General features: G+C 39.6%; 1 protein-coding gene across 1 annotated transcript in view; it reads right to left on the minus strand.

Annotated features, from left to right (window-relative positions):
• Positions 1-24,427, minus strand: part of LOC136443379 (rootletin-like) — a 75,275-nt gene that overhangs the window by 14,254 nt on the left and 36,594 nt on the right. The window contains exons 5-22 of the mRNA XM_066440600.1: positions 19,737-19,820; positions 15,365-15,492; positions 14,609-14,774; positions 13,877-13,983; positions 13,211-13,514; positions 12,257-12,435; positions 10,991-11,144; positions 9,669-9,799; positions 8,170-8,421; positions 7,507-7,651; positions 7,136-7,249; positions 6,252-6,408; positions 5,620-5,726; positions 4,924-5,094; positions 2,789-2,939; positions 1,718-1,953; positions 937-1,050; positions 338-534 (exon numbers count right to left, since the gene is read on the minus strand). Of these exons, the coding sequence (XP_066296697.1) occupies positions 338-534; positions 937-1,050; positions 1,718-1,953; positions 2,789-2,939; positions 4,924-5,094; positions 5,620-5,726; positions 6,252-6,408; positions 7,136-7,249; positions 7,507-7,651; positions 8,170-8,421; positions 9,669-9,799; positions 10,991-11,144; positions 12,257-12,435; positions 13,211-13,514; positions 13,877-13,983; positions 14,609-14,774; positions 15,365-15,492; positions 19,737-19,820 (2,897 nt within the window). The remainder of the gene's footprint in view (positions 1-337; positions 535-936; positions 1,051-1,717; positions 1,954-2,788; positions 2,940-4,923; positions 5,095-5,619; positions 5,727-6,251; positions 6,409-7,135; positions 7,250-7,506; positions 7,652-8,169; positions 8,422-9,668; positions 9,800-10,990; positions 11,145-12,256; positions 12,436-13,210; positions 13,515-13,876; positions 13,984-14,608; positions 14,775-15,364; positions 15,493-19,736; positions 19,821-24,427) is intronic.

A 24,427-nucleotide genomic window follows, 5' to 3' on the forward strand; every position in this document is an offset into this window, starting at 1 on the left:
ATATACCTGGTATTCTTTTGATCATTGTATATAATTTTTAGGGACTGGCCAATGTTCACAGGTCACCAAGCCCCGTCAAATGTACCGTAGCTTTCCAGGCGAAAAATATGCTCGATTTTCTAGCAATTTTGAAATTTGGTGACTGTCTGGCAATCCATAACATTGGCTGAAGGTTCATTCGATTTGATTTATCTATTTGATTGTAAAAAAGTACAGCCAGGGCTACCCAACTAGACGAAGGCTATTACAAAGGGTTATTTAGGGTTGTATACAGTATGATGCCAGCTTAAAGACTTCAACTCCTATCGTCTCTTCTAGAAAAGTACAATGTACTCACGTAGCCTCCTCAAACTGAGCCCTGAAGTTCTTGAGTTCCTGGTTGAGGGAGTTGATGGTGGTCTTGTCCTGCTCCTGCTTGCTGTATGCGTCCCTCTTCATGCGTTCCATCTCCATGCTGGCGTTGGCGATGTCGCGCTGGGCGGCCCCGAGCTTCTCTACAACAGTCTGCTTCTCCTGTTCTTTCAGGGAAAGGGACTGGCAGAAAAAAGAGAAACTTACGGTAAATAAATCGCTCTTAGTACAAAGACTTTGAGTTTGATGGCAAGGAAATATATCTTCAATCTCCTGTTTTTTTCAGGGAGAGAGCTTAGCAAAAAGAAAGAGAAGCTCACAGTTAAAAACATTGCTCTAATACAAACTTATATTAGACTTTTTTAACTTTGATAACAAGTAAAGATCTCATTTGTTGTGAATACTGTATTTTCAGATCTAAATCTTCAGATCATTTGCATAGAAAGTATGCAGAAAGTTTTTTTTGTGTTCTCTGCGTTCACTGTATTTCTAGATCCAAATCTTCACATCATATGCGCAGAAAGTACCAAAAAAGACGTCCGTTGAGGTTTTGAACTTCATGAAAGAGTAAACAAGTAAACAAACCTGTTGTTTGTCGTTCTCTGCGAGCAACAGACTTTCGTCCTTGTCCTGTGCCAGAGCTTCCAGCTCCTCTTGGAGTTCTTCCTTCTCCTTGTCAAACCTGGCCAGCATCTCGTCCTGCAAATGTATGAAACGTTCTTGTAATCTGAGCTTTGATACCAGACAGAAGAAGAATTTTATTGCGCGACAATTGTAACTGGTACAATGTATGGCAACTTACACACATGAGAGTTGTACTATTGCTAACAACTGTTAACAAATACAAAGAACTAGTCTAATCTATGACTAACAGTAGAAATAATGTATAGAATAATGTTTTGATCATGCAAAATGCTGTTTCAAGCAACTCCTAAGTGATTCTGTAGATATTTCATATCATTTTTCAAACAGTTTTTACTAGTAACACTTAAGTGCCCGGTGAAAGCGTTACAATATTTTTTTATAGGAAGAAAACATATCTCGTAATTTTCAAGATTAAAGTCTTTATGATGAAGCCTGGAGTGTAAGTCTAAAATGTAGTATACTCTTCTATATATATTGGAACAAAACTTAAGTTTCCTATATGTTAGTGATAAGTGTAAACCTTCAAGACACTAGTCCATCAATGCTTTCTTCATAACACAAATCAAGTTGCAAGAAGTCTAAGATCAGCAGCAATGAACAAGCCACTGATCTGGCTTAAGCCTGATCTTTATGGACCTCTTTTGTCTATTTTAGTACGTGTAAATGAATTGGTGGCTACTGCTCTACATAGCGCATTATAGGAAATAAAAGACGCCCCCACCTTCTCCTGAGTGTTCTTATGGATGATCTCCTCGCGCTCAGACTCCAGGTCCAGTCGCTGGGTCTCCTTCTCGCGCAGCAGCCGGTCCACGTCTTCCTCGTGCGACTGCTGAGCGTTCTTCAGTGCCAGTGAGCTGTCACGCTCCAGCTGAGCCAGCTTCTGGTTCAGCGCCTCCTTGTCGCGGTCCAGCTTGGTGATCTCGATCTCCATCTCCTTACGCACGCGCCCAATCTCAACTGGAATAAGTTGAAAGTAAAATATCAGAGAAAAACTATCAAATGAGTTATAAAACAATTTTTAAAAAGCGGTCGAACCTCAGACTGAGGACGAAGCATTACGCTTTTTCATTAGCTAATAGTGCAATGCGGCTTTGCTACGGCGCGCATGTTTTTTGACCAAGCACACTGGGTAACCCGTACTCAGGTTCTTTTACGTACAGAGGTTTGACGCCCTAAAGCTCCCTCATACACGGGACCGCCGGCTTTACGTCCCCATCTGATAGGACGATGCGCATCTTTTCCAGTCGTGTCCAGGCAAGGGTGCGAACTCAGGCCGCTGGCTCCACGGAATTTGAACCAGATGTGGTGAGAGGCAGTGTGCACAGACCTCTAAACCACGCGGACACGACTATTTTATAACAGCTTACCTAACATGAATCTTCTTTAAGTCTCTACTTTGATCTTAAGACACACGTACATATAGATACAAAGATACCATATATCAAGAAAGTAACTACAGAGAAACGTCATATTGATATGATTTTGAACAGAGATATTTGCAATAAATGAGTTTGTATCACAGACTTTATAAAAAAACTATAATTATACATCTATAGAATGGAAATTGATACATTTGCATTCAAAGAATATGTTGAGTTTTAACAATGATGAGAAATAAGAAAACACAGAGTATACCTTGTTTTGTAAGCTCAATTGATTGTTGCCACAAGTTATTCATTTGTCAGTGTATGTACACTGTATTTTCTTGTTTCATGTTTCTGTTTTGTATCTTTTGTTTATCTGAATAAAATTTGTTTTAAAAAAAAACTTATAAAAAACACAGAGTACTGACCCTGTAGTGCCTCCTTGTTGAGCAGGATAGTCTGGTTCTCGCCCTCTAGCTGTTCCTTGCGGGTCTGCAGCTCGGAGGCCAGCGTCTGGGAGTCATACAGCTGATTCTCCAAACTCTCCTTGTCTGCACGCAAGGTGGCAATCTCTTCAGACTAAAAGATACAAAACAACAAAACGCGTTTAGAACTCGAGAACACAAACTTTCTGGTAACAGAGACGAACTAAAGACAAGTATGTTGAGACAAACTGAAGACAATTTCTAAGGGAGTGAAAAATACCTCCATGGAATGCTGCTAATTGAAAAGTGGTCGTCATCTATCATTCACAAACTGATACACTGATTGTTGCTTAAACTTTAAGCTTTGTAGACAACTATTTGAGACTGTCAAAAGACATTACGTAATTATAGTAAATCTTAAAGTAAAAAAGCCAAAGACTTTTCTTGAGGCTTCTAAGACTCTCATATAGAATTTGACCAGGTTGAGTCTAAGACAGTATGATTAAACTAGCTAGTAATTGACGTTCACTTGGGAGGGGCATTAGGAGCCATAAAAATGCAGACGTCTACGAACCTGAAACTACTTGCTTGGACTCAACAAAACAGTTGTACTATAGACAGTGATGCTAGTACAATCTGTACATTACCTCACAGATTCTAGATACAGTTTACATACTGCAGTATTCCCCTGCTACAACACAGACACTGAAAGATACATGTTGCGTTCTGGGCTATTCTGAAGCCCTAAGGGGTAAATGGCTCCCTGACTAATGGTTCTGGTTCCGCTACAGTAGCCTCAAACAAAATATAAACACGGAAAAAGGGGTGGCCCGTATGACCGCTTCTCTCCCAAGTGATATGTAAACAGCACTCTCTGCTTGTGTATACTTTTCACATTTTCACAACAGGATTATGCTTATCTCAAAATGTTCTCATTCATAATGGATGTTTTCAATGGTGGCCTCCAGTATGCAGTTGTGTAGTGGTTAGGGCTATACACAGCTGGTATACAATGGCCAGATTTGGAGGAATTTACAAAACAGTTCGGTAACAGCTACCTTGACAGTGTAAAGTAGCTTAACTGAATGTTGAAGTCAAGGTTTGATATTTACGGCCACCTTGTTCAAACAACAGGTGTAGTTTCAAGTGTTGTAGCTAGGAAACGGGGGATGGCTTAACATAATGTAGTCACAAAGTCACTAGAATAAACTACAGAACATGTACTGTGGTAGTTAACTGTGATATATTGTACCTGACCACAACAATAACTCAGCAAATAGGATAAATTATACTTTTGTCAGCCTATAAATTCTTCTTTCTCATTAACGCCTTAGCGGAGTTAGTGATTTCTGTACTTGTGAAGGGACACAGAAGGCCATTGACAACTGTAGAGGCTCATTGTTAGAATTAACAGGAATAGTTGTCTCTTTATTGTCAGGTGATTCTTTTTTCTACTCCTGGACTAGCTTAGAAACTCTTGCTAGGACAACTTTTCCTTCCTACATAAGAAATCTATAATCTGTGCCATTTTTCCTCAGATTTGACATTTATCAACATAAAAACAGACCAAGGGTTCTATAATTTTGCAGTCTAAGGAAAGAAGCTGAATATTTGCATCCCTACTTGTTTATATTCATACATATACTGGATACAATTGCTACTTAGTAACTATTTATTACTTCTACTATTACTGTCAAAGACGAAAGCTGACCTGAGCCCTGTTCTCCTCCTTCTACTACTACTACTACTACTACTACTACTATCAAAGAAGAAAGCTACATCTACTGCTACTATTACTGCTACTATACTACCAAAGAAATCTGACCTGAGCTCTGTTCTCCTCCTTCTACTACTACTACTACAGTCAACTGTCAAAGAAGAAATCTATATGTACTACAGTTACTGCTACTACTACTACTACTACTATTACTGTCAAAGAAGAAAGCTGACCTGAGCCCTGTTCTCCTCCTTCTACTACTACATGGGTACTACTTCTATTACTATCAAAAAAGAAAGCTGACTACAACTACATGTACTACTACTATCACTACTACTACTACTATCAAAGAAGAAAGCTACATGTACTACTGCTACTACTACAGTAACTACTACTATTACTACCAAACAAGAAAACTGACCTGAGCCCTGTTCTCCCTCTCGGCAGCGGTCAGCTGCACCACAAGGTTGGCCTTCTCCTTGGTCAGTTCCTCCTTCTCCTTGGCGACGCGGACCACGGTGTCGCTCTGTCGCTCCACCTCACGCCGCGACTGCAGGAGCTCCTCCGCCAGCGCGTTCTTCTGGCGCGTCGTCTGGAGATGCAATATTCACAACATTTAGTGACTTCTTATTTTGAACCATACTCATAGTAAACCTCCTGAGTTAGAAATTTTGCAATAGGGTTGAGTCAGACTTGATTTCTGTGTCAGTCAAGAAGGTCATTTTGGAGGTGTATAGCTTTAAAGAAAGTCAAAGTGACTCTAACTTTTTGAATATGAATGGACAACATAATCTGATTGTCAGATATAAATCCTGACAATACAGAATTTGTTTAGTTTTATGTAGACTTTAAAAGACTATTCCGTTCACTATGAAATCTGACCATAGCATGTGCAATTGGCAAAGTAGTTGGCAACCTCAAGCCAACTGTACACACTCACGCCGTATCTTCAAAAAAGACGCTATAGCCACATAGTTCCCGTTTAGAACTTTATTCAAGACTTTATACACTAGTTTCGCCTTGTGTGTGGCTTTCTCTTTGGTCTAGGCTTGAATGTGCCTGTATGTGCAATTGTAGTTTATCTTAGAAAATTAGAAACGTTTTTTTCGGTTCTTACCTGAGACAGTTGCTCGGAGGTCTCAGCCTTCTCCCGTTGTACAGTCATGAGATCCTGCTCCAGATTCTCCCTAGTCTGTTCTGTCAGCACCAGCGACTGGTCCAGGCCTGAGGAAACAGCACGAAAGTCTTCTTCACAAAAGGGTCTACAGCTTACATGTATGACCTTACAGTCAGATATAACAATTTTCCACAAACATCTTGTTCCATGGCTCTCAAGTCAAGCCAGAATCCAAATCTACAGAAACAACGGGGAAGTTTCTCAACAAAAGAACACAATTGAGAACGAATTCAAAGTTTTATGAGCATTATCAAAAAGCATCATGGAAAAACTTCAGATCTGTAGATAAACCTTAATTTAAAAACTCTTGTCTAATCTGGACTTATTGTCTGTATCTCTAGCCTTATCTATGTACCAGGTAGAACGACTCCCTATACTGGCCTTGTAGACTTGTGTCCTCAGTATAAACTTAAGTCTTTCTACAAATAAAACCCAAACTTATAATCTAACTCAACAGAACTTTACCAAATGCAACAAATTGTTCTTAGACAACTAAACAGCTAGTTCTGGACTTGATAAAATCAAGTAGCTGTTTGTTTGTTTATTTGTTTGTTTGTTTTTTTGTTACTCACCGCTCTTCATGTTCTCGACCTCCATCTTCTCCTGCTCTGTCTTGACCAGTTCATCCTTGAGACTGGACTTCTCCTGCTCCAGCTCTCCCTTCTCTCCCATCAGGGAAGCCTTCTCGGCTTCCAGCTGCATGATCATCTTGTTCAGCTCTATCTTGTCCTACAAGACAGAAAATAATAATAATTCACCAGGTTGTATTATTACAGCCAGTAGGTACCCATATGCGTAATGAGGCTGTTGTAACGCACTCGAGGCACTTCCTCGAACACGGGACCCCCATTTTTCGTCTCTTCCGAAAGACGGTGCAGCTCCGACAAAATGAATGATCAATTTGAAGTTTAGCTCCTCTAGTGGCGTCGGTGTGATGCAACGGTTAGAGCGTTGGAGTCAGAGCCAATAGGTCCCGGGTTCGACGTTCACCATGCCTCGACGTTGAGCCCTTGGGACCTTCCCTGACTGTGGAGTAACACCCACTGAGCCACTTCTGTCAAAAAGTGTGCCAAAAACACACTAATTGATAAGTATTTGATGTGCCAACATCTGCAAATCAACATCCACCAAGATCCATCGAATTGTTGTCTTTCTTTTTAGCTCCTACAGAAAAAAAACATTATCTTGTTCTTAGGACCTCAAAATTGTTCAGTGCAGGCGCAGAGTTACCAAACTTAATTTTGTGGCTTCAACCATTCTCAGTGATACATCCTTAATCTTATCATCATAGCCTTTATTAGTTTATCCTTTTCTTTTTGAACGCATGCCATCGGATCAAAGATCATCAAAGTATGTGGGAAAGTCCTTTCAAAAGCCCTGTTATACTTAAGTTTGCGGAGATTGAATTGAAGAGTTTTAAGATTATGAAACTCATGAGGAGACGTCATCTTCTTACCTGTCCTAGGCCCTCGTTAAGAGCCTGCATCTTAAGCAGTGAGTCCCTGAGACCGGCCTCCTCGGTCTTCAGTTTGCTGATCTCCAGCTCAAGCTCTGCGCGCTGCAGCTCCACCTAGTGATTTGAACGCAAACTGCATCAAACTTCTTGAACAAAACAAGGACCCTTATCTGTGCAACAACTTGTTGAACACTTCTTTGACGAAAGGAGACTCTTTTAAATTGTGAAATAGTCTACAAATTTATCATGACAATTGATACTGATTGGAACTGTAAAAAAGGAAAAATTTTTCTTAAAGTGTTATGGTTGAACTACATAGAACGTGCATTTTAGAATCATCAAAAACTACAAAAATTTGGAAGGGACTGTACCTTGGAGAGAGATTCGGCAATCTCTGCCTTCTCCTGGTCCAGAACCTCCTTCTCTAGGATAGCCCGGTTCAGAGCCTCCTTCAGAGTCACCGTCTCCTCGCGGAGCGCCGAGTTCTTCATCTCCATCTGCTCCTGCACTCGGTTGCTGAGGAAAAACGAGAAAAATTTTCTTTCTTTGTAACTTTCTGGAACAACATAATCATGATACTGTACAATCACCTAGAGAGTTGCTGACAGAAGACAACTGAGGTACATGTATAAGGAACAAAAAAATTATTTTAAAGTTTGTAATTTTCTGGGACAAAATATGGCTTTAATCCTGAATGACTTCAGGCAATTGTAAACATCTTCACAGCTTTTGCAAGCAAAAATTTTATCTTGCTCAGAGTCACTGACAAAAAGTAGTGGATGCTACTTGAAACGTCTGACCGTTTCCAAAATCGTATCCAGTTGCTTGAGTAACTGCTTTTGGAGTATCTTCTTAGTACCTGGATGTCTAACCTTCATCGACGTACCGATTATCTATGTTTTTTTCTCTTTTCATGCTTAATTGTAAAAATTACTGAGTTACTGAAAATATCATTTTTATTGGATGTCATGTTCTTTTGATCAGTTTTATGAATCATACTTTCTAAGATGTTCTATCTGAATTCAATTTCTTACCATCGTTCGATCTCCTTCTTCCCACGCTCCTTATCCTTGATGATGTCGTCCTTCTCGTCTTCGAGACTGTCGCGCTGGTGTTGAAGATCGGCGTTGGCGGCCTGGAGCTTCTGGTTCTCGGCGTTCAAGGCCTCGATTTCGTCGTTCAGGGACGAACGGATGGACTCCAGCGCAGACTTCTCGCTTCCCGTCAGGTCCAGAGCGTTCTTGAACCTGTTGGAATCACGGACTGCATCGTCCTTGGCACGAGACCTGCAATAAAAAATCATAATATGTTATTATTATAGAATAAGAGAGCAACTAAATCTAAATGCATTTAAGTTTGCATGTTTACTTCGCGCTAAGGGGAAAATGGAGTGTTTGCGGTGGTCTTCGCGGCAGTGCTATAGTCACATACTGCTACAGTATCGGACAAAAAATGTGGTTTTAACTTTGCGGTGAAACGGTCGCCGCGAAAACCGGGAACATAAAACCACCGCGAACATTTCTGCATTTACAGTACTTTCTTGACGAATTGTTGCGAATTTCTTTGCCAAATTTCCTGAGATAGAACATTACATTTACAACCATATCCATGTAAAAAATTGTTTTTCCCTTTCTTGTTCAAAATAACCATAATCCTGAATTAGTAAATGAAAGATCAATTTAGGGAACAATACAATTAAGTTTGAAATGTCTCATTCCAAAACCACATATTTTATGTATAAGGAATTATGAGCAAATCTTGACCATGACTTTCTTCTCTTCTTTGAGATATTATCTTGATTAATAACCTGACACGAAAGCATTGAATATTTCATCTTTTGACCATCGCCGTAAAAGTCAAGGCCACAGTGCAAACGATGACCTTACACGCATCATTGAATATTTCATCTGTTGCACATTCCAGCACACAATAACATTTGTTGACACTTTATTACACCATACAGATAGAACCACAAAAATCCTTCTAGTGCTCAACACAGAGCAAAACGAAGGTTGGAAGACTGTCCATCACCTACTTAGAGGTTCTAAGAGGGGATAGCGGTCTACAAATTGATTGCATGGAGAGACTATACTGGATATGTGTTTCGGGGAACCACAATGGTTTGAGTAGCAGTTGTATTTATTTGTATCTATTGAGAATGAAACAATGCATTACACTGGGTCAGCCAAGGCAGCTCTCGTTGGTAAAGGCTGAATGACAAAAGTACAGACGAACGTACAACTTGTAACGTAACGTGACCAATTATCGTCCAATTTATTCAAAACGTATCTATCTTAAAACTGTGCGGACAGAGCCAAATGTTTAACCCATGGGAAGAAATATCAGCTCTTCTAAACTGAAAATTGCATGGTCTGTTACTAAGTTTTTTCATGACCCAAACTGGACGATAACTGGTAGTGCACGATAATTGGTCACGTTACGTTAGAAACAACCTAGAAATGGTGGAGGTCTTCACTGATGACATCCAATGAAAGACAAGGATTATGCAAATTTGACTACTACATGTACTTACGCAGCATCCAGCCTCTCCTTGTAAGACAGGACTTCGTTCTCAAGACGACGCCTCTCGTTGTCTGCATCGTCCAGCTGTTTCTTGAGCGAGCCGCCCTGGTCGCGCGTGGCGTTCAGCTTGGCCCTGAGCTCCTGTATGACCAGGTGACAGTGTGTCAACGACGTCGCACGAATCATAGTATATCTTACACTGTTCACCAGCACATTATCATAGATGTACCACAAAGGGTTGACGATGTTGCGCGTATCATAGTATATCTTATACTGTTTGCGTACACATTGTAGGGGTACCGCAAAGCGTTAGCTAGCGCCAAACAGCAAAGCAAGGACAGCGAGATACCATCTTATATACCTGACGCAGGTCCCAAAGGAATACTGGTTTGTGGTGATCAATCATATAAAATTGGTCATTTTTGTGGTATTTATGTCTTCTTGCAAACAATGTCGAAAACACGCCACTCTTTACCATGAATTTTACGAGAGACTTATTCCAGAAATGAAATGTGTGACTCAAAGGCACTTGATAGCCCAAAACACAATGTAGTACAGGGCAATTACAACAGAAAGTCACTGTCCCAAAAGGCATGTTTGTGCGTCAGGCTATTATTAACCATACATATTGTATGCATGGCTTTACGCCAATGTACACATGTAATAACATCCCCTGGGACCTGTCCTCAATACTGGTGACCTTGACAGAAGAAATTACAATATGTCGAGTAGTTTTTTTTCTCAGCAATTACTTCAAACTTAAAGCATACAAACTTCACACTTTACTTTTTTCCTGATATCACACTGCCAAATTGCAAAAAGTACTGCTTTGGCAGCTTTTTATTCCATAGAAAAGTAAAATTTGCTCCAAAAATGTTAGCATAAGAAATTGGATAGCCATAGAAAAAAAGATGAAAGACTGTCATTTTAGAATGGATAAATATGGAATCATCTACATACTATATATTAGAAATAATAGTAATTTCATGTCTAGTATGTTTGACATGTGATGTCAACATTAAGAATTTGCTTAAAGGATATAAGCATGAGAAGTTGAATAGCCATGGAAAAAAGATGAAAAGCTGTCATTTTAGAATGGATAAATACGGCAACATCAATTTCATGTCTAGTATGTTTGACATGTGATGTCAACATTAAGAATTTGCTTAAAGAATATAAGCATGAGGAGTTGAATAGCCATTGAAAAAAGACTAAAAGGCTGTCATTTTAAAATGGATAAATATATATATGGCAACATTTACATAGAAATGATAATAATTTCTTGTCTAGTGTGTTTGACATGTGATGTCTACATGATAGTGTTTTCCGTACCTGCACTTGGAGTTGACGTTTCTGCAGTGCGGCCTGCACGGCGCCCAGTGTTGACTCAGCGAACGCGGGAGAGAAGGTACGAGCCGGGGAACGTCCGCGGCTGGGCGAGCGGCGAGACGGAGACGGGCTACGCAGGCGGCTGGGAGAGGTCGACCTATGGGAATAAGGTAAACAAATAAACAAACATAGAGTCTTATATTCCTACCAATGTGGAATTATCTCAGTCTGTAAAAACGACAAAACATTTTTTGAGACAAGCAAAATCTTTCTACAGTTATTTGCAAAATGCAGCCTCTGTAAAGTCTACTTTTTGTTTTTCAGTTGTTTTTTGTTTGTTATATGAAAATCAATAAAAAAAAAGTTTAAAAAGGTCTACTTTTAAAAATGCTGTGCTATTGGAAAGGATGTTGCTTGTCTTTTATCAAGTACAAGTATGTTAACCGTATGGTTATATATGGTGAATGTTTCAATTGTGTAATATATTGTGAAAAAATGAAAAAAGGTGTGAAAAAAGGATGTTATTTTTAGTTCAGAAACATTTCTCTCTTAATTTGAAAATCCAACTTTTTGTAGCATTCTCACACATGCATGACATACAATGACAGAAAAAAGCAGAAATACGAAAAGTTGTTTTGCCATGCAGCCGACCACCTTGTGCCGCTGAAACTGAGAGAAAGAAGGAAAGAAGACCCAACAGAGAGGTGTGGGAGAGAGAGGGACTTACTGTATGGTGAGCCTGTTGAAGAATCGCCACGATTCCAAGGCTACAGCCCTACACACACCCCAGCAATAAGGGAAGAGAAGATAGCCAAAAACAACAGAGCCAAGAAAATAACTCAAGAAGGCATATTCTCAATTCCAAAAGGAATAGGAAATACAAAGAAATGAAATCGAAATGTAAGAATCAAAGAAAGCAATCAAGAAAAATGATAAGGATCACCAAATGTGCTTTTTCTGGGGTGTCTTTAATCTTGTGTACAAATACATTCAGATGTGCAAAATAACCCTTGCTGTTTACATGTACATTCAAGATATTTTTCAACAATAAAGAAGAGAAGCGAGTGAGAGAAATATGCAAAAACGAAGGGAATAACATGACCAGAATGGCAAATATGGCTGATTCATAGATAGAAACAGTCCAGAAAATCATCATGCAAGGAAACTGAGAAGGGTTCGACAGGACATGACGATGACTTTTCTGGTCTATTCCAGTTTGCATTCCAGATTGTGAAAGAAGAAAAACAACAACTGAGACAGACTGCGTACCTCAGGCTCATGTCAGCATCGGCCATGGTGTCGTCGTCCCTCTCACCGGTGCCGTCAGCGTCGGTGATGACAACGTTGGCGATGTCGCGCAGAGCCTGGTGCAGAGCCTCGGTCTCGTCACGCAGAGCCTCGGCCTGGGAACGCTCCAGCTCCTGGGTGGCCTCAGTGCGGCTGGTTTCCTGGAGGAACACATTTCAGTTACTAACAGTATTCAGAGGGCCCAAACTTAAGCTTGGACAGAGTGGGCCTATCTGTTAAACTCATAAGTGAAGAATCCTTCATATCTTTCACAGAAGTAAAACACCACTTGTAACATCACCCAAAGGCAACCCGTTCCCAAACTTGAAAGAGTAAAAATCATACCAGTCATATTATTTTTTTCAAGATTTTCACTTTTTAGTTAAAACTTAAATGCCACATGCAGTTTCAGTTTGTTAAAGGATATGATTATTGTCAAGTCACTTACATGTACAAACATCTGACTCAGTGAAAGGTAATTTTTCAAGTCAATTTTTCACATGACAACTAATAATGAACGGATATTCAAGATTTGAGAATGATTTGCTTTAATGTTAAAGGATATGATTATTGTCAAGTCACTTACAAACATCTGAATCACTGAAAGGTAATTTTTCAAGTTAATCTCTGATACGAGTTGCATCATGTTGATTGAGATGTGTTCAGTAATTGTCATTGTATATCATGTATTTGTAAATTGTGACGATTTCTGTTGGCAGTAGTAGTGGGCAACCTCAAACCAACCGTACACACTCACGCCACATCTTCAGAAAAGAGGCTGTAGCCGCGTATAGTTCCCGTTTAGAACTTTATTCGAGCCTGTGACGATTTCTGTTGTGACCTGTACTGAACCCAGTGGGCATATGTGTACAATAAATGTCTTTCATTCATTTGTTCTTTAATCAAAAATGTCAGGACAGTGGACAGGTTGGTTACCAGGTTCTCGATGGTCTTGCTGAGATCCTTAACCTGCAGCTTGAGGCGTTCGTTCTGCACGGACAGCTCGTTGATCCTGCCGCCGAGGTCGGAGCGCTCGTTGTCCAGCCTGCTCTGAAGGGCGATGACCTCCTTGACCTTGTCGCGCAGCTGGTTCTCCATCTCGGACCGGTCGGCGCGCTCCTTGTCGAGCTGAACGGAGGTGGTGGAGTCCGCCATGCGGGTGTTGGCCTGGAGGTTGAGGCAGGCGGAGTGCAGAGACCGAGAGGAGCGAGTCATGTCGGCACGGATACCAGACATGTCCCTGTAAGAAACAGAAAACAGGATTTACAAATCATGCAAAGTGTATACAACTGTTCATAGATATACATCCCTACTGTATATCAAAGTCCAATGATTGATAAATCTTAATTGCCAAATTGATCATGTTGGACTTATTCTATCTTTACAGCATATTTCCACCCTACATAGTACATACATTAATTTTTTTTTTTCAAAAATGCTAGTGCTTTTACAGTGATTGAAAGTCAGGAATATACAGTTGACTTTTATTTTTAGAATTCATTGTGTTCACCAATTGTTTAACTTTGTAAAATGAACGACTTGATAACATCATAACATAACATCATATATTTTTTGTCCCAACTAGACCAAAACGATCCTCACCTCTCGGTTGCAGACTTGACCTCAGCGAACTGGCGGCGCAGCGACATGACGGTACGCCACAGACCCAGCAGACGACTGTGCTCCTGGCTGAAGTAGCTGTTGAAGGACTGAGGAAGCAAAAAAGCAAAAAGACCAGTCAAGGGCTTGGACATGACTTACATTTACAGTTATAGTTTATGATGTCATTACACTTAGGCAGTGGTTTTTGTCCTTGTTATCCAACCGCACTACCAAAAGTGAATTTTCATATTTTTCTTGTTTCTTCTTAATAGATATATATATTGATAAGAAAAACATTTATTTCTTTTAATGAATTTTTTTCTTAAGTAATTTTTTCTTACAAAATTTTTCTTAAAGTAAGATCTTTCAAGAAAGGGGAGAGAAAAGTTCTAAAATTGTCTTAATAACAAGAAAAGTAATGATTGAAGTCAACAAAAACAAGAAATTAATTTGGACTTGAATTTCAAGAACTTCTTGAGGTTGAAAATCTTTTTGGGAACGAGTTTCTTAACTTATTAGAAAATTAGGAAAGTGTTCTTTGTTCCGAGAATTTTCGTGGAAAGAATTCTTCAATTTTCTTTCTTATGCATTCTTGAAATTCTATTATAAGAAAATTTGTCCACGACTTAAGAAAGACGAGAAAAAATAGAAAAGCAAGAAAAGATTTTTTGGTAGTGCGCATCATCAACAACGACCAAATACAAGTTTGGCACGCAATATCGCGGTACTCACGGCTTCCTCCTCCCTCCATTCAGCCTCCTTGTTCTCCAGGTCCTCGCGGGCGCGGGTCCAGTCCTGGGTCAGGCGCTGGATGTCGGCGGTCAGCTGCTGGTTGGCCTGCGTGGCCTGGTCCAGCTGTTCACGCAACATGGCGTTCACATGGGCCAGGCTAGCACTCCTGTCAATCAAATAACAACATGTGAGGAAACCGTCCATTTTGCTTATCTGTCTGCACACTAATGTAATTAAATAGCAAGAACTCTAAAACTTTGACAGCTGTTAGCAATTGATAGACAATTGATTTGGTGTACTATATCAGTGTTATAGCACATCTTGGTCATTGACTTAGTCTGTGAAATCTTTAGTTCAGTGGCTATTGCTCACTAAGTGCATGTATATAGAAATAAACTTGTGGATGGGGGTCTTGTTATGCAGCAAAAAGAGCAAATATTTTTCATTCACTCCAAAGCACTGTCAAAGACATTTATGCCACTCTTTGAACTGAAATTTGCAATAAAGAAGAAATTGCCTTTTGAAGAGCAATTTCATTATGATGGTACAGAAAGCAAACTGTTCAGCTGTAAGATTTCCTTTTAGTAATACAACAGTGTACTGTAGACACTTAGCAAGTCTCAGTTTTCTTAACCTTCTCCCGGCTGCCTAAATCTGTGACCAATAGAAAATGGGGTGCCAAACGGGTACTTCAGTGTGCTAAAGGTTAAAAAGGATGGATGAATGAAACAGACATTGTCAAACAAACAAACAAACCTCTGCTGCTCCTCCTCCAGCTTGATCAGGGCGTTCTCCAGATCCATGCTGTGTTCCTCCTCGCTCGCACGCAGACGTGCCTCCGACGACTCGAGGGAACGAGACAAGTTGTCACGGGTCGACTCCAACTGAAACACGAATCTTCAGGTTACGATCTTGGCAAAATGAAAATAAAACTGTTTTCGTAGTTTCTGAATATAACACAAAAGAAGGCTCAAGCGAAACCATCACGCAATACAACTTTTTCACAATTTGTTTTCAAAATCAGCTTTTACGAGCCAAAGCTTGATTATGGTTATTTTTCCTACTGTCACTTCTCTAAAGATGAGACGATATCAACTGTGTCAGTGTCTGGAATAACATCCATGTCGTCTAACAAGAAATAGCCAAATGGAATTTTGAGTGTCTGTTCAAGTGTTATAACCACTCTCTCTACTATAATGAGGAAACATTATCCAGTCTTCTCGTTTCCTCTTTAAAAATTTACACTGACAAAATATGTCAGGTACGTCGGGCCCGCCCAATTAATTCCTTGGATCAATGTCCTTTATTCAAAATTGGAATAACTTGAAAAATATGGCATCTGGTAGAGTGCTCATTATACTAATGCACACATTCCTACGAGTGTGCATTATTTATCCTCAATACGACAACATGGCCAATTTAAGGACAACGTTATTTTACCAAAATAGATGAATACAAGTCTTGTACTCAGTTATATAGCAATTGAAACCGTCTTCTTGAATAAGCTCATATCAAATACTGTAAATTCATTTAAGTTCGGGTGGTTTTTATATCGCGGTAGGGAGAAAATGGAGTGTTCGCGGTGGTTTGAAGTTCGTGTTTGAAAGAATAGTAGCGCTAGCCGTAGGTGGCCAAAAATGTTCACTGTGGTTTTAAGTTCGCACTGAAAGGTCCCCGCAAAAACTGCGAACATAAAACCACCGCAAACATTTCTGCATTTACAGTATACTATACATGTACGTCAACTAACTGCCACAGACATAGCAGCTTTCAATACTGCTTCAATCTTATCATAAATAAAATATCCCGACTTGTGTTCTCAAAAAAATTGAAAACATACAATCAGACCACTTATTGACCCTTTAACTACTCTTACGGTATGCAAATTCAATGCCACAGGGCACTTGCTAAAAGTTAAACACGCAAAATAACGGAAACTTAACCTTTGGTTGAGGTAGAGCTTGTGAAAGAAACATCAGAAGTGTGAACATAATCTCACACGGCAACTCATGGTGGCCGCTGCTACATGGTTAAAACTCAGCCTAAACTTTGTCCGTTAGATTTTGAAATGTTTAAAGAGCAATCAGTTGTACTCCTGCACACAGCCTTGACGTATCGTCAACAGATGTGTCAATATGTCGTTAGCGCCGATGGCTAGAGAGGCAGTAATTTGCTTCGGTTCAGTTAATATATCAAGAATATGGACTCGTAGTTGAATGTTACAATCGCGCAGAGTCAATAGAATTTGGCAAACAAAATAGCAATGTATATCGATTAGTAGGCCAATTTTTGGGCAAGGTTTTCAAGCAAATGTTTGTCGTAACAGAGCTGTACAATATGACCGGTTTACGTGAAGCATTCCTTGACAATAGTTGACAAAATTACAATATCTAAATCAGGCGAACAATTTACAGGTCTGGATCAAGATAAAAGGTAGGATTAATAATACTTAGTCTACTTCAATTCAAGGTCATACATTATTACAACAAGGTAAATCAAACCTTCCAAAGTCTTCAACAAATACTCAATTTGGCAGCCAACCTTATCTTAACTTTCAGAGCTGATTGATTTATACAGCTTTATGATATCTACATGATGGAAAATAACACTGTAGACTGTTCCAAAACTTGAACCTTGCACTTAGGGTTTTTTTCACGTGCATGTATGTGCCCAAATAAGGTATCATACAAGTCCTTACTTTGATCACTGTATTTTTCAGGGGCATACAAATGGCTAAAGTTTGGGTAAATATCATCTGTATTTCAGCTGGTTGTCATGCTTGAATATCTAATAAGATGTACTCAATTTTAGGGTTATTTCCTATTTTACTGTCACCTTTGTGAAAAGGGAATGTACTAGATATTTTTTGCAAATAACTACTGTGAATTGCTCATTCAATCACAAAGACTGGTGTTGGACAGTTGAAAATTTTGGGGCGATTCTTTTGTTAGAAATTACAGCTCAGATTTGCTTTAGAATGATTTCTACCAAAGATGAACTTTCAAGCTAATTGCACAAGAAGTTTGTTCTTCCATTAGTAACTGGAAGGAGAAAATCTTAAAGTGGACATTTCTGGCTTTTTGGCACATACACTAGGTAACGTGTTAAACTTCCTGTCGGCGGATGCCAGACGTTTCTGACATTTCTGTCAGCTGGACAATTGCCGAGCAATATATGGAAGGAACAAATATTTCTCCAGTTTAAAAGTGTGTACATGGCATCTTAAATTTGCCTTTACACTGAGAAATTGCTGTCTTTACAAATGTCTGACTTAGTTCCGGGGAACCAAAACATTCTACAATCAATACAAATGATTATGCATAAACTTTGGGTCAACACACAAAATTGATTCACTGTTTCGTTGGGTCAACATAATACAAATTCACTTTTTTTTAATGATGTTCACCTTTCATACCTTTAAGTCACTGAACTCTAGCTGACATTTTCGACATCTACAACAAAACACTGTATTGACATTACGTTTGCCTACTAGCGAGCTAAGTTTAGAACCAAACTTTTTGCAGTCAGTGGCTGTGAACTTGCTTGAGAGGGTCCCAATATTTGTTTCACCTGGCTTGTTTTTGGATTGTAGACTGACGCAAATCACTGTTTCAGTCAATATGAATATCACAGTGGATCCAACGTTAATGTTTGTACAAAATTAATGTATATTTGGGAAGGGTTATACAAATTTAGTTTGTAATATGGTATTTGCCTAATATTTTGCCCTTCTTTCATGGTTCGAACATTTTTATCTAAAATTTGCTCAACATATTAACATATTAATAAGTCAGCTTTACATCCCGCATATTGTACTTCGTTTTCTTTACCACATGTTGGATAAGATCGCTGATTTCTGTACTTTCTTTGAAAGATGGCAACAACAAAAACAACGACAACACATGTACTACACCTAAATGTACTTACCTTAGATACCTTCATCATGAACTAGAATCAACGATGCGGTATCAGAAGAAAGAGTCAAATGTAAAGCAGTGAGTATGAGCAAAGCCAGAGAATTCAAAGCAAACAGAAAACACACAAAGCATTCTGAAATAGAGAATATTCTCACTGCAAGACGAAATTCTTCTTATTAGAAAAAAAGGCAGATATTAGGGTAAAAAAATGAGTTCATAAAGATCTGAATTAAAAGTTAGTGAAAATAAAAATCAGAAAAATTGAGAACAAGTCTTGGTTATGAATTAGTAGATTTTTGATAGTTAAAAATCTAGTAAGTCGAACCCAGGGTTTTTCTAAAAATCTGGTAGTGGGGCACTTTGTTTCAAACTTGATTTGAAATATGGTCAATTCATTACTGACATAAAAGGTAATCCAATCAGAATATTTCATAAAATAAAATACTTGAACCTTTTGAGGAAGATTTTGACAAAATATTTCAATATGACATCTAAAAGCAGCAATGAAAAGCTCTTAAAATGAAAATGCTTCAATTTTCAAAAGAGAGTGAAGAACAAAAGCAGCAGTTGTGCCCAAACCACCATTAAAACCAGAGGCACTATTGGACAGATGTGCAGCTTACTTGCTACAATACAAAAGCAGCAGCCAATCACCACTCTGCTTTCTTACAGGTGAGGATTTTATTGCTTTCATTGATTGATGTGTGCCTCAAACTTGCCAGAAGCATTGTCAAATGCCACCCTTTGTAGTTCATACACTTTGACAGCAGCAAAGCAGAGAAAGTTGTGATATTTAAGTTTTAGAGAAGCTAATGATCATAATGTATTCATTATCTCGTCAAATATGGCCGCTAGTGGTAAATTCAACTGTAACAATCGATAAATCTAACGAAAAAGCATTACGCTTTGTCTTAAGCATTCTACTAAGTCTTCAAGTTTGACAATGCTTTTATCAATAAATCAATAATGATTAATTTTGTTGTCTTCTACCAGTCTTCAACACTACACAAAAATACTCTCAATTTTGTTTTTCCTTTCTGTCAAACTTTTCTTAACTTTCCAAAAAGAAAGAAGCCCAGCTTCTCCTGATTAAATCATCACTTTCTCTGCTGATGCTGGCTGTCAATCAATTACAAGAGAGGCTGAGGACAGTGCTCCCATTGGCTGGGAAAAACCCTGAGCATACTTACATCGCCTCTTGCAAGACTTACGTCGAGCTTGGCAGCCTCGCTCTCCTTGTCCCGCTCGTTGATGGACGTCTCGAGCTCACCAACCTTCTTCTTGTACTGGAGGACCTGAAGAAACAAGAGCGAACATCTTAATCACCCGTATAATGTGATAGACTCACTTAACTTATCCGAATGAGTTATCCATGTAAAATAGCATTAGAGTCGGTCGTTAACACAAGCCTGAAGTAAGCCTTGAAGTTGATTTCAAGACTTAAGCCTTGAAGTTGATTTAAAGACTTACAACCGCACAAGAAATCCTCTGTTTTGGAACACACGATCCATTGTTGTAGAGTGGCTGTGTTCAGGTGTAACAAATTTTGTCCATGTAACAGAAGTACTCTGTTGTTATGGGAATCAAGTTTACAAGATTGTATGGCAACAGTGTTTTACACAGGGGTGTACTGTAAGTGTAACACCCCCAAATCTTAATTTCTCACCTAAGAGTTAATCATTCTTAGAAAAGCACACTTATCATGGTAGAAAGAGTAATCAAACACTAGTAGTTATATTGTTTTGGCATAATTGAAAATCATTGTACTGTAGGTACACACAATTTGGTGTCTTGAACAATTTGGTACTTTTTTCAAGATATTTGACTCCAAGTGACAGTCAAAACAGATAACAACAGAAAACCACAGGTGTTTTGACAAGAATTGTAACCAAAACTTATGTTTTCACAAAATCCTTTATCATTTTGTTACTTTCCATCAATACCTTTTCAGTTCCCAAGACAGCTGTCTTAATGATTTATGAATACAACCTGAACTGCTTGAAACAAGTTGCGTTCAGTTTCTCTCCCTTTAACTAAAGCACACAGGCACATGACACAAACAGAACAAGCTAACATCCGTACCCATCCATGGTAATCACCGAACAAACATCTCAAGACAACACAAACCTCTAACCCCCACAAATCCTCTTCAGACTACTTCGGGAGATCTTCTTAATTACCCTTTCACTTAAACATCTATATCCTGTCCTTAGCTACACATTCTTGTAGCTGGGAGCGGGGACAATAGCGCTAGGGACGCTATCTGTCACCCTGGGGTTCCAGGTGACTGAAGATTCCACAACACGCACGCTGTCCGTGCAGCATACCTGTCCCCGGGACAACTTCTACCTGCCTGTCACCCGATACCCTAAACCCATTAACTGTCAATCAAGCGAAAGCGGCGTTTCCCAGCTAGGGGGAGTCGGCGAGAATTCGGGCACGCCTATCCTAAAGTCGGAACAAGGAAAGCTGAGACTAGCAAGTACAGATGGTAGGGGCCCGTCCCCCTAACAGGTGGGGAGGGCAGGTGAAACTAGATACTAAATCTTACCGCACACTGTTTGGACTGTTGCTGCAATCTAGATCTTCATTCAACTCCCCCGTTAGAGTGGACAAAAATAGCAGCTTGTTGTACGAAACGATCAAGTTTCCGTCAAACCGTCCGTAATAACACTGCGAGCACGTTGCAACATTGCGGTAATCCTCGGATCGGTGGAGTCAAACCCGGGGCGACGGCCACCCTCCGCCACTCAACCGTTTCACAAACTTTGGCTCACGGCAAATGAAAGGTAGCGTCCCCGCTTTGGTGCCGGCCTGCCCCTCCCATTTGCATGGCAAACACTGGGCAGAACATTTACCACAGAACCGGTGCTGAGGCAACATCCCCTATTGTCCTGTCCAGTCCAATCCTGACTGTCCTTTCAAAAGGTCTCCTGTCTCTAATGTAACGGACTGCTGCCCACCCATTGATGGGAAAACGTGGCAAACTTTGGCTTGTAAAATTAGGTACTGTCCCGGCGAACAATAGACTGAAAGACCACTTAACAAGCGGGCTATACAAGTGGCCGTGCTCTCGTACGTCCTTCCGAAAAAGACTCCCCGCCCACTACCAAACAATCTCGGCAGGTGACAGTTATCTTGTACCACCTGGTGTCACAAACAACTGCGGACAAGTTACAAATATTTCACAGAATCCACTCTGGGAACTGTCACTCACATCGCTTGTGTGGAGTGTGGGAGTACGGACAAGGGTTGTACGCCGTTCGTGGGAACATGTCGGGAGCCGGAAAGAACTACGCTGCCGCCACGTCAAGAGCGGGAGCATAGAAAGCACGCCTCAGACGGTGGTATCGTATTACGGTGACCCGCAAGCTGGCGTTTTGTTGGGCCTGGGTGGGATTACAACTAAACTGTCTGGTGCACCGTTACAAATAGGGTGAAACTCACGAGGCCCCAGGAGTCACTGTTTAAACTACTTGATGTTGAACTTGACTTATTTCAACAGGTGTGTCTGATTCTAACAGTCTGTTTTTCTGTTGGATGTAATTTCTCACGACGAAGCTAAAGAAATTGTACAGTAAAGATAGCCTGGGTGGTCAGAGTTTTGAAGCACTGTTCCATTAATTATTGAACACACTGTAAACAACCCTATCTAACCGTCAACAAGTGTCCTGTTTGTTCAGCAAATTTAGGAAGCCCGATCTAACTTTTGGCGGGCTTTCAACAAGTCTTGTTGTAAAATTTATGGAATCAAGCCACTTGGCATCAATTAATTTCAAGACACACACCAAATCCCTTTTGTAATAATCAACCAAACTCTGCAACAAATCACAGCTTTTGTACTATAGCCATGATAAAAGAAAGACAAGAAATTCTGCATAGAAATGTACAAAAATGAAATGGTAACTGAAAACTGTTTTTCTAAACAAATCGATTTTTGTATCAACTTGAAGGTACATGATACATACGGACATAGGGAGTACTAAGGAACGTACAAGGAGTATTCAAGTTCAAGACAAATGCACACTGTCAAGAACAGTGTCTCCATTTGACTTGCACCAGGTCAAGATCTAAACTACTAGACAAAACAACCTGCCAGAAAGTTGGGGTGGGTCTTCCTGGTGAAATACACCAGTCTTCAACACAACACAAAAACACTCTAAATCTTGTTTTTCCTTTCTGTCAAGTGAGGGACGATGTAAACGTAAAGAGACTCCACCAATGATGTTTTAAAAGCAGTCTTATGAAGTACCACCATGCAACAGATATCCTACAACCCCAAGTTTGCAAACTTTAAATGCATGGACAACACAGCTTGCTAAAGCCAGGCAAACAAATATATAATCTAGTCTTAAAAGATGTTATAATAAAACGACAGACAAGCAAGCATTCAAAGCAGAGCTTGCAGAAACACATTACGATTAAGTAAAGAATGATTTCTTCCACCCATTCTACATCAAATTCTACATCTGCCTTATCATAGCAACTGTTGAAGAAATCACAAATCAAACGACACATAGCAAACATGAAATGACCTTGAACGTAGGAGACGCAGACTTCACAACTTGTCCTCATTCAACCCTTTTTGCTTGAATCACATGTATGTCCACCGAACGGTGACCTTTGACAATCTCCTGACCAGGATCTTTTCAAACACGGGTCACGTGCAAGCAGCTGATACCCTGCTACAAAAGGCTACTTCTGAAATTAGTTTACCGTCGGTATTACCGACTCACGAGGTTATGTACAGCAAAAGGCAGAAAAAATATCTCAATCAGGCACCGCATTCTATAGATTCAGTATTTCTTGAAGAATGTATTTTTTTGAATGGGTTTGTAGAAAAAATGCCGTTACTCTGCAAATTTGTTATCAGGTAATTAGTCGGATCACTGGCAGGCATTTTGATCAGCTTGTGCAAGCATTCTGGGTGCCAAAGAAAACACCTTTTATCTTATCTTATCCAAATACTCTGTATTGTGCCATGTTTTAGATATGAATTTGTCCATAATTACTAGTTAGTGATGTATAAGGGGGAAAATTTGAGTCACAATAGTTTGTCTGCAGCATTTCAAAACATCAATCTTGAAAAATACACAACAAAATGTTTTTTTCATTCTCTTCAGCTGGCTTGAAAAATAACAGTACAAAGCGACCACCTGTTTGCTGGGGAGTCTGTCTCCTAGCAACAGTAAACAATTTGGTCTCCTTGGCAACAAGGACCACCTGAGAGGCTGTCAGTCAGCTGAGATGTTTGAGTACAATTTTCTGCTCAAAACAAGATTAAAATACAGCAGAAAAACAACTTGTATGTTATATTAAATGATATTAAAGCAGAAAAGATACAAGTTGTCATTTCATGGCTATGTTCTTTTATTGTAACAAGTCTTCTGGTACAAAATTGTTTTTGAGGTGAAAGAAAATGTGTTTAATGAAAGTTTTTGGCACAGTTTTTGCTTGCACTTTGCATTCTGTGCGAAACTATGGGCAACAACGGAATAAAGGTCGCTCGTGAGAGGTCGATCCGTTTCTTCAAGTACCTCAAAGCTTGGGATGTTTTGAGAAAACACAACTTCGTGAAAAGCTGGGGCCGTGATGAAAGCCTGCTTGGCATCATTTGAGGCATGCCACAATGAGCCACGTCGTGATCCAAAAGAAAACAAAAAAAGCAGAAACCAACAAGACACAGAAAAACAGACGCCACATTCAAGGCTATACATTCATGTTCCGGCGTTAACAACGATCCACAGTGCGAAAAAGAAAACACTCTTCGCGACAGTTGAGTTTGGACGGAAAACAAGCTAGGGATCATTTCATTCTGACTATAACATTACTATGATAAAGCCAGATCTGAACAAAGTACTAAAAAAGACAAGTCATACATTGTACACTGTAACAATATTTG

Source organism: Branchiostoma lanceolatum, chromosome 10 (genome assembly GCF_035083965.1).
Source record: "Branchiostoma lanceolatum isolate klBraLanc5 chromosome 10, klBraLanc5.hap2, whole genome shotgun sequence".
In the NCBI taxonomy this organism is placed as follows: Eukaryota; Metazoa; Chordata; class Leptocardii; order Amphioxiformes; family Branchiostomatidae; genus Branchiostoma; species Branchiostoma lanceolatum.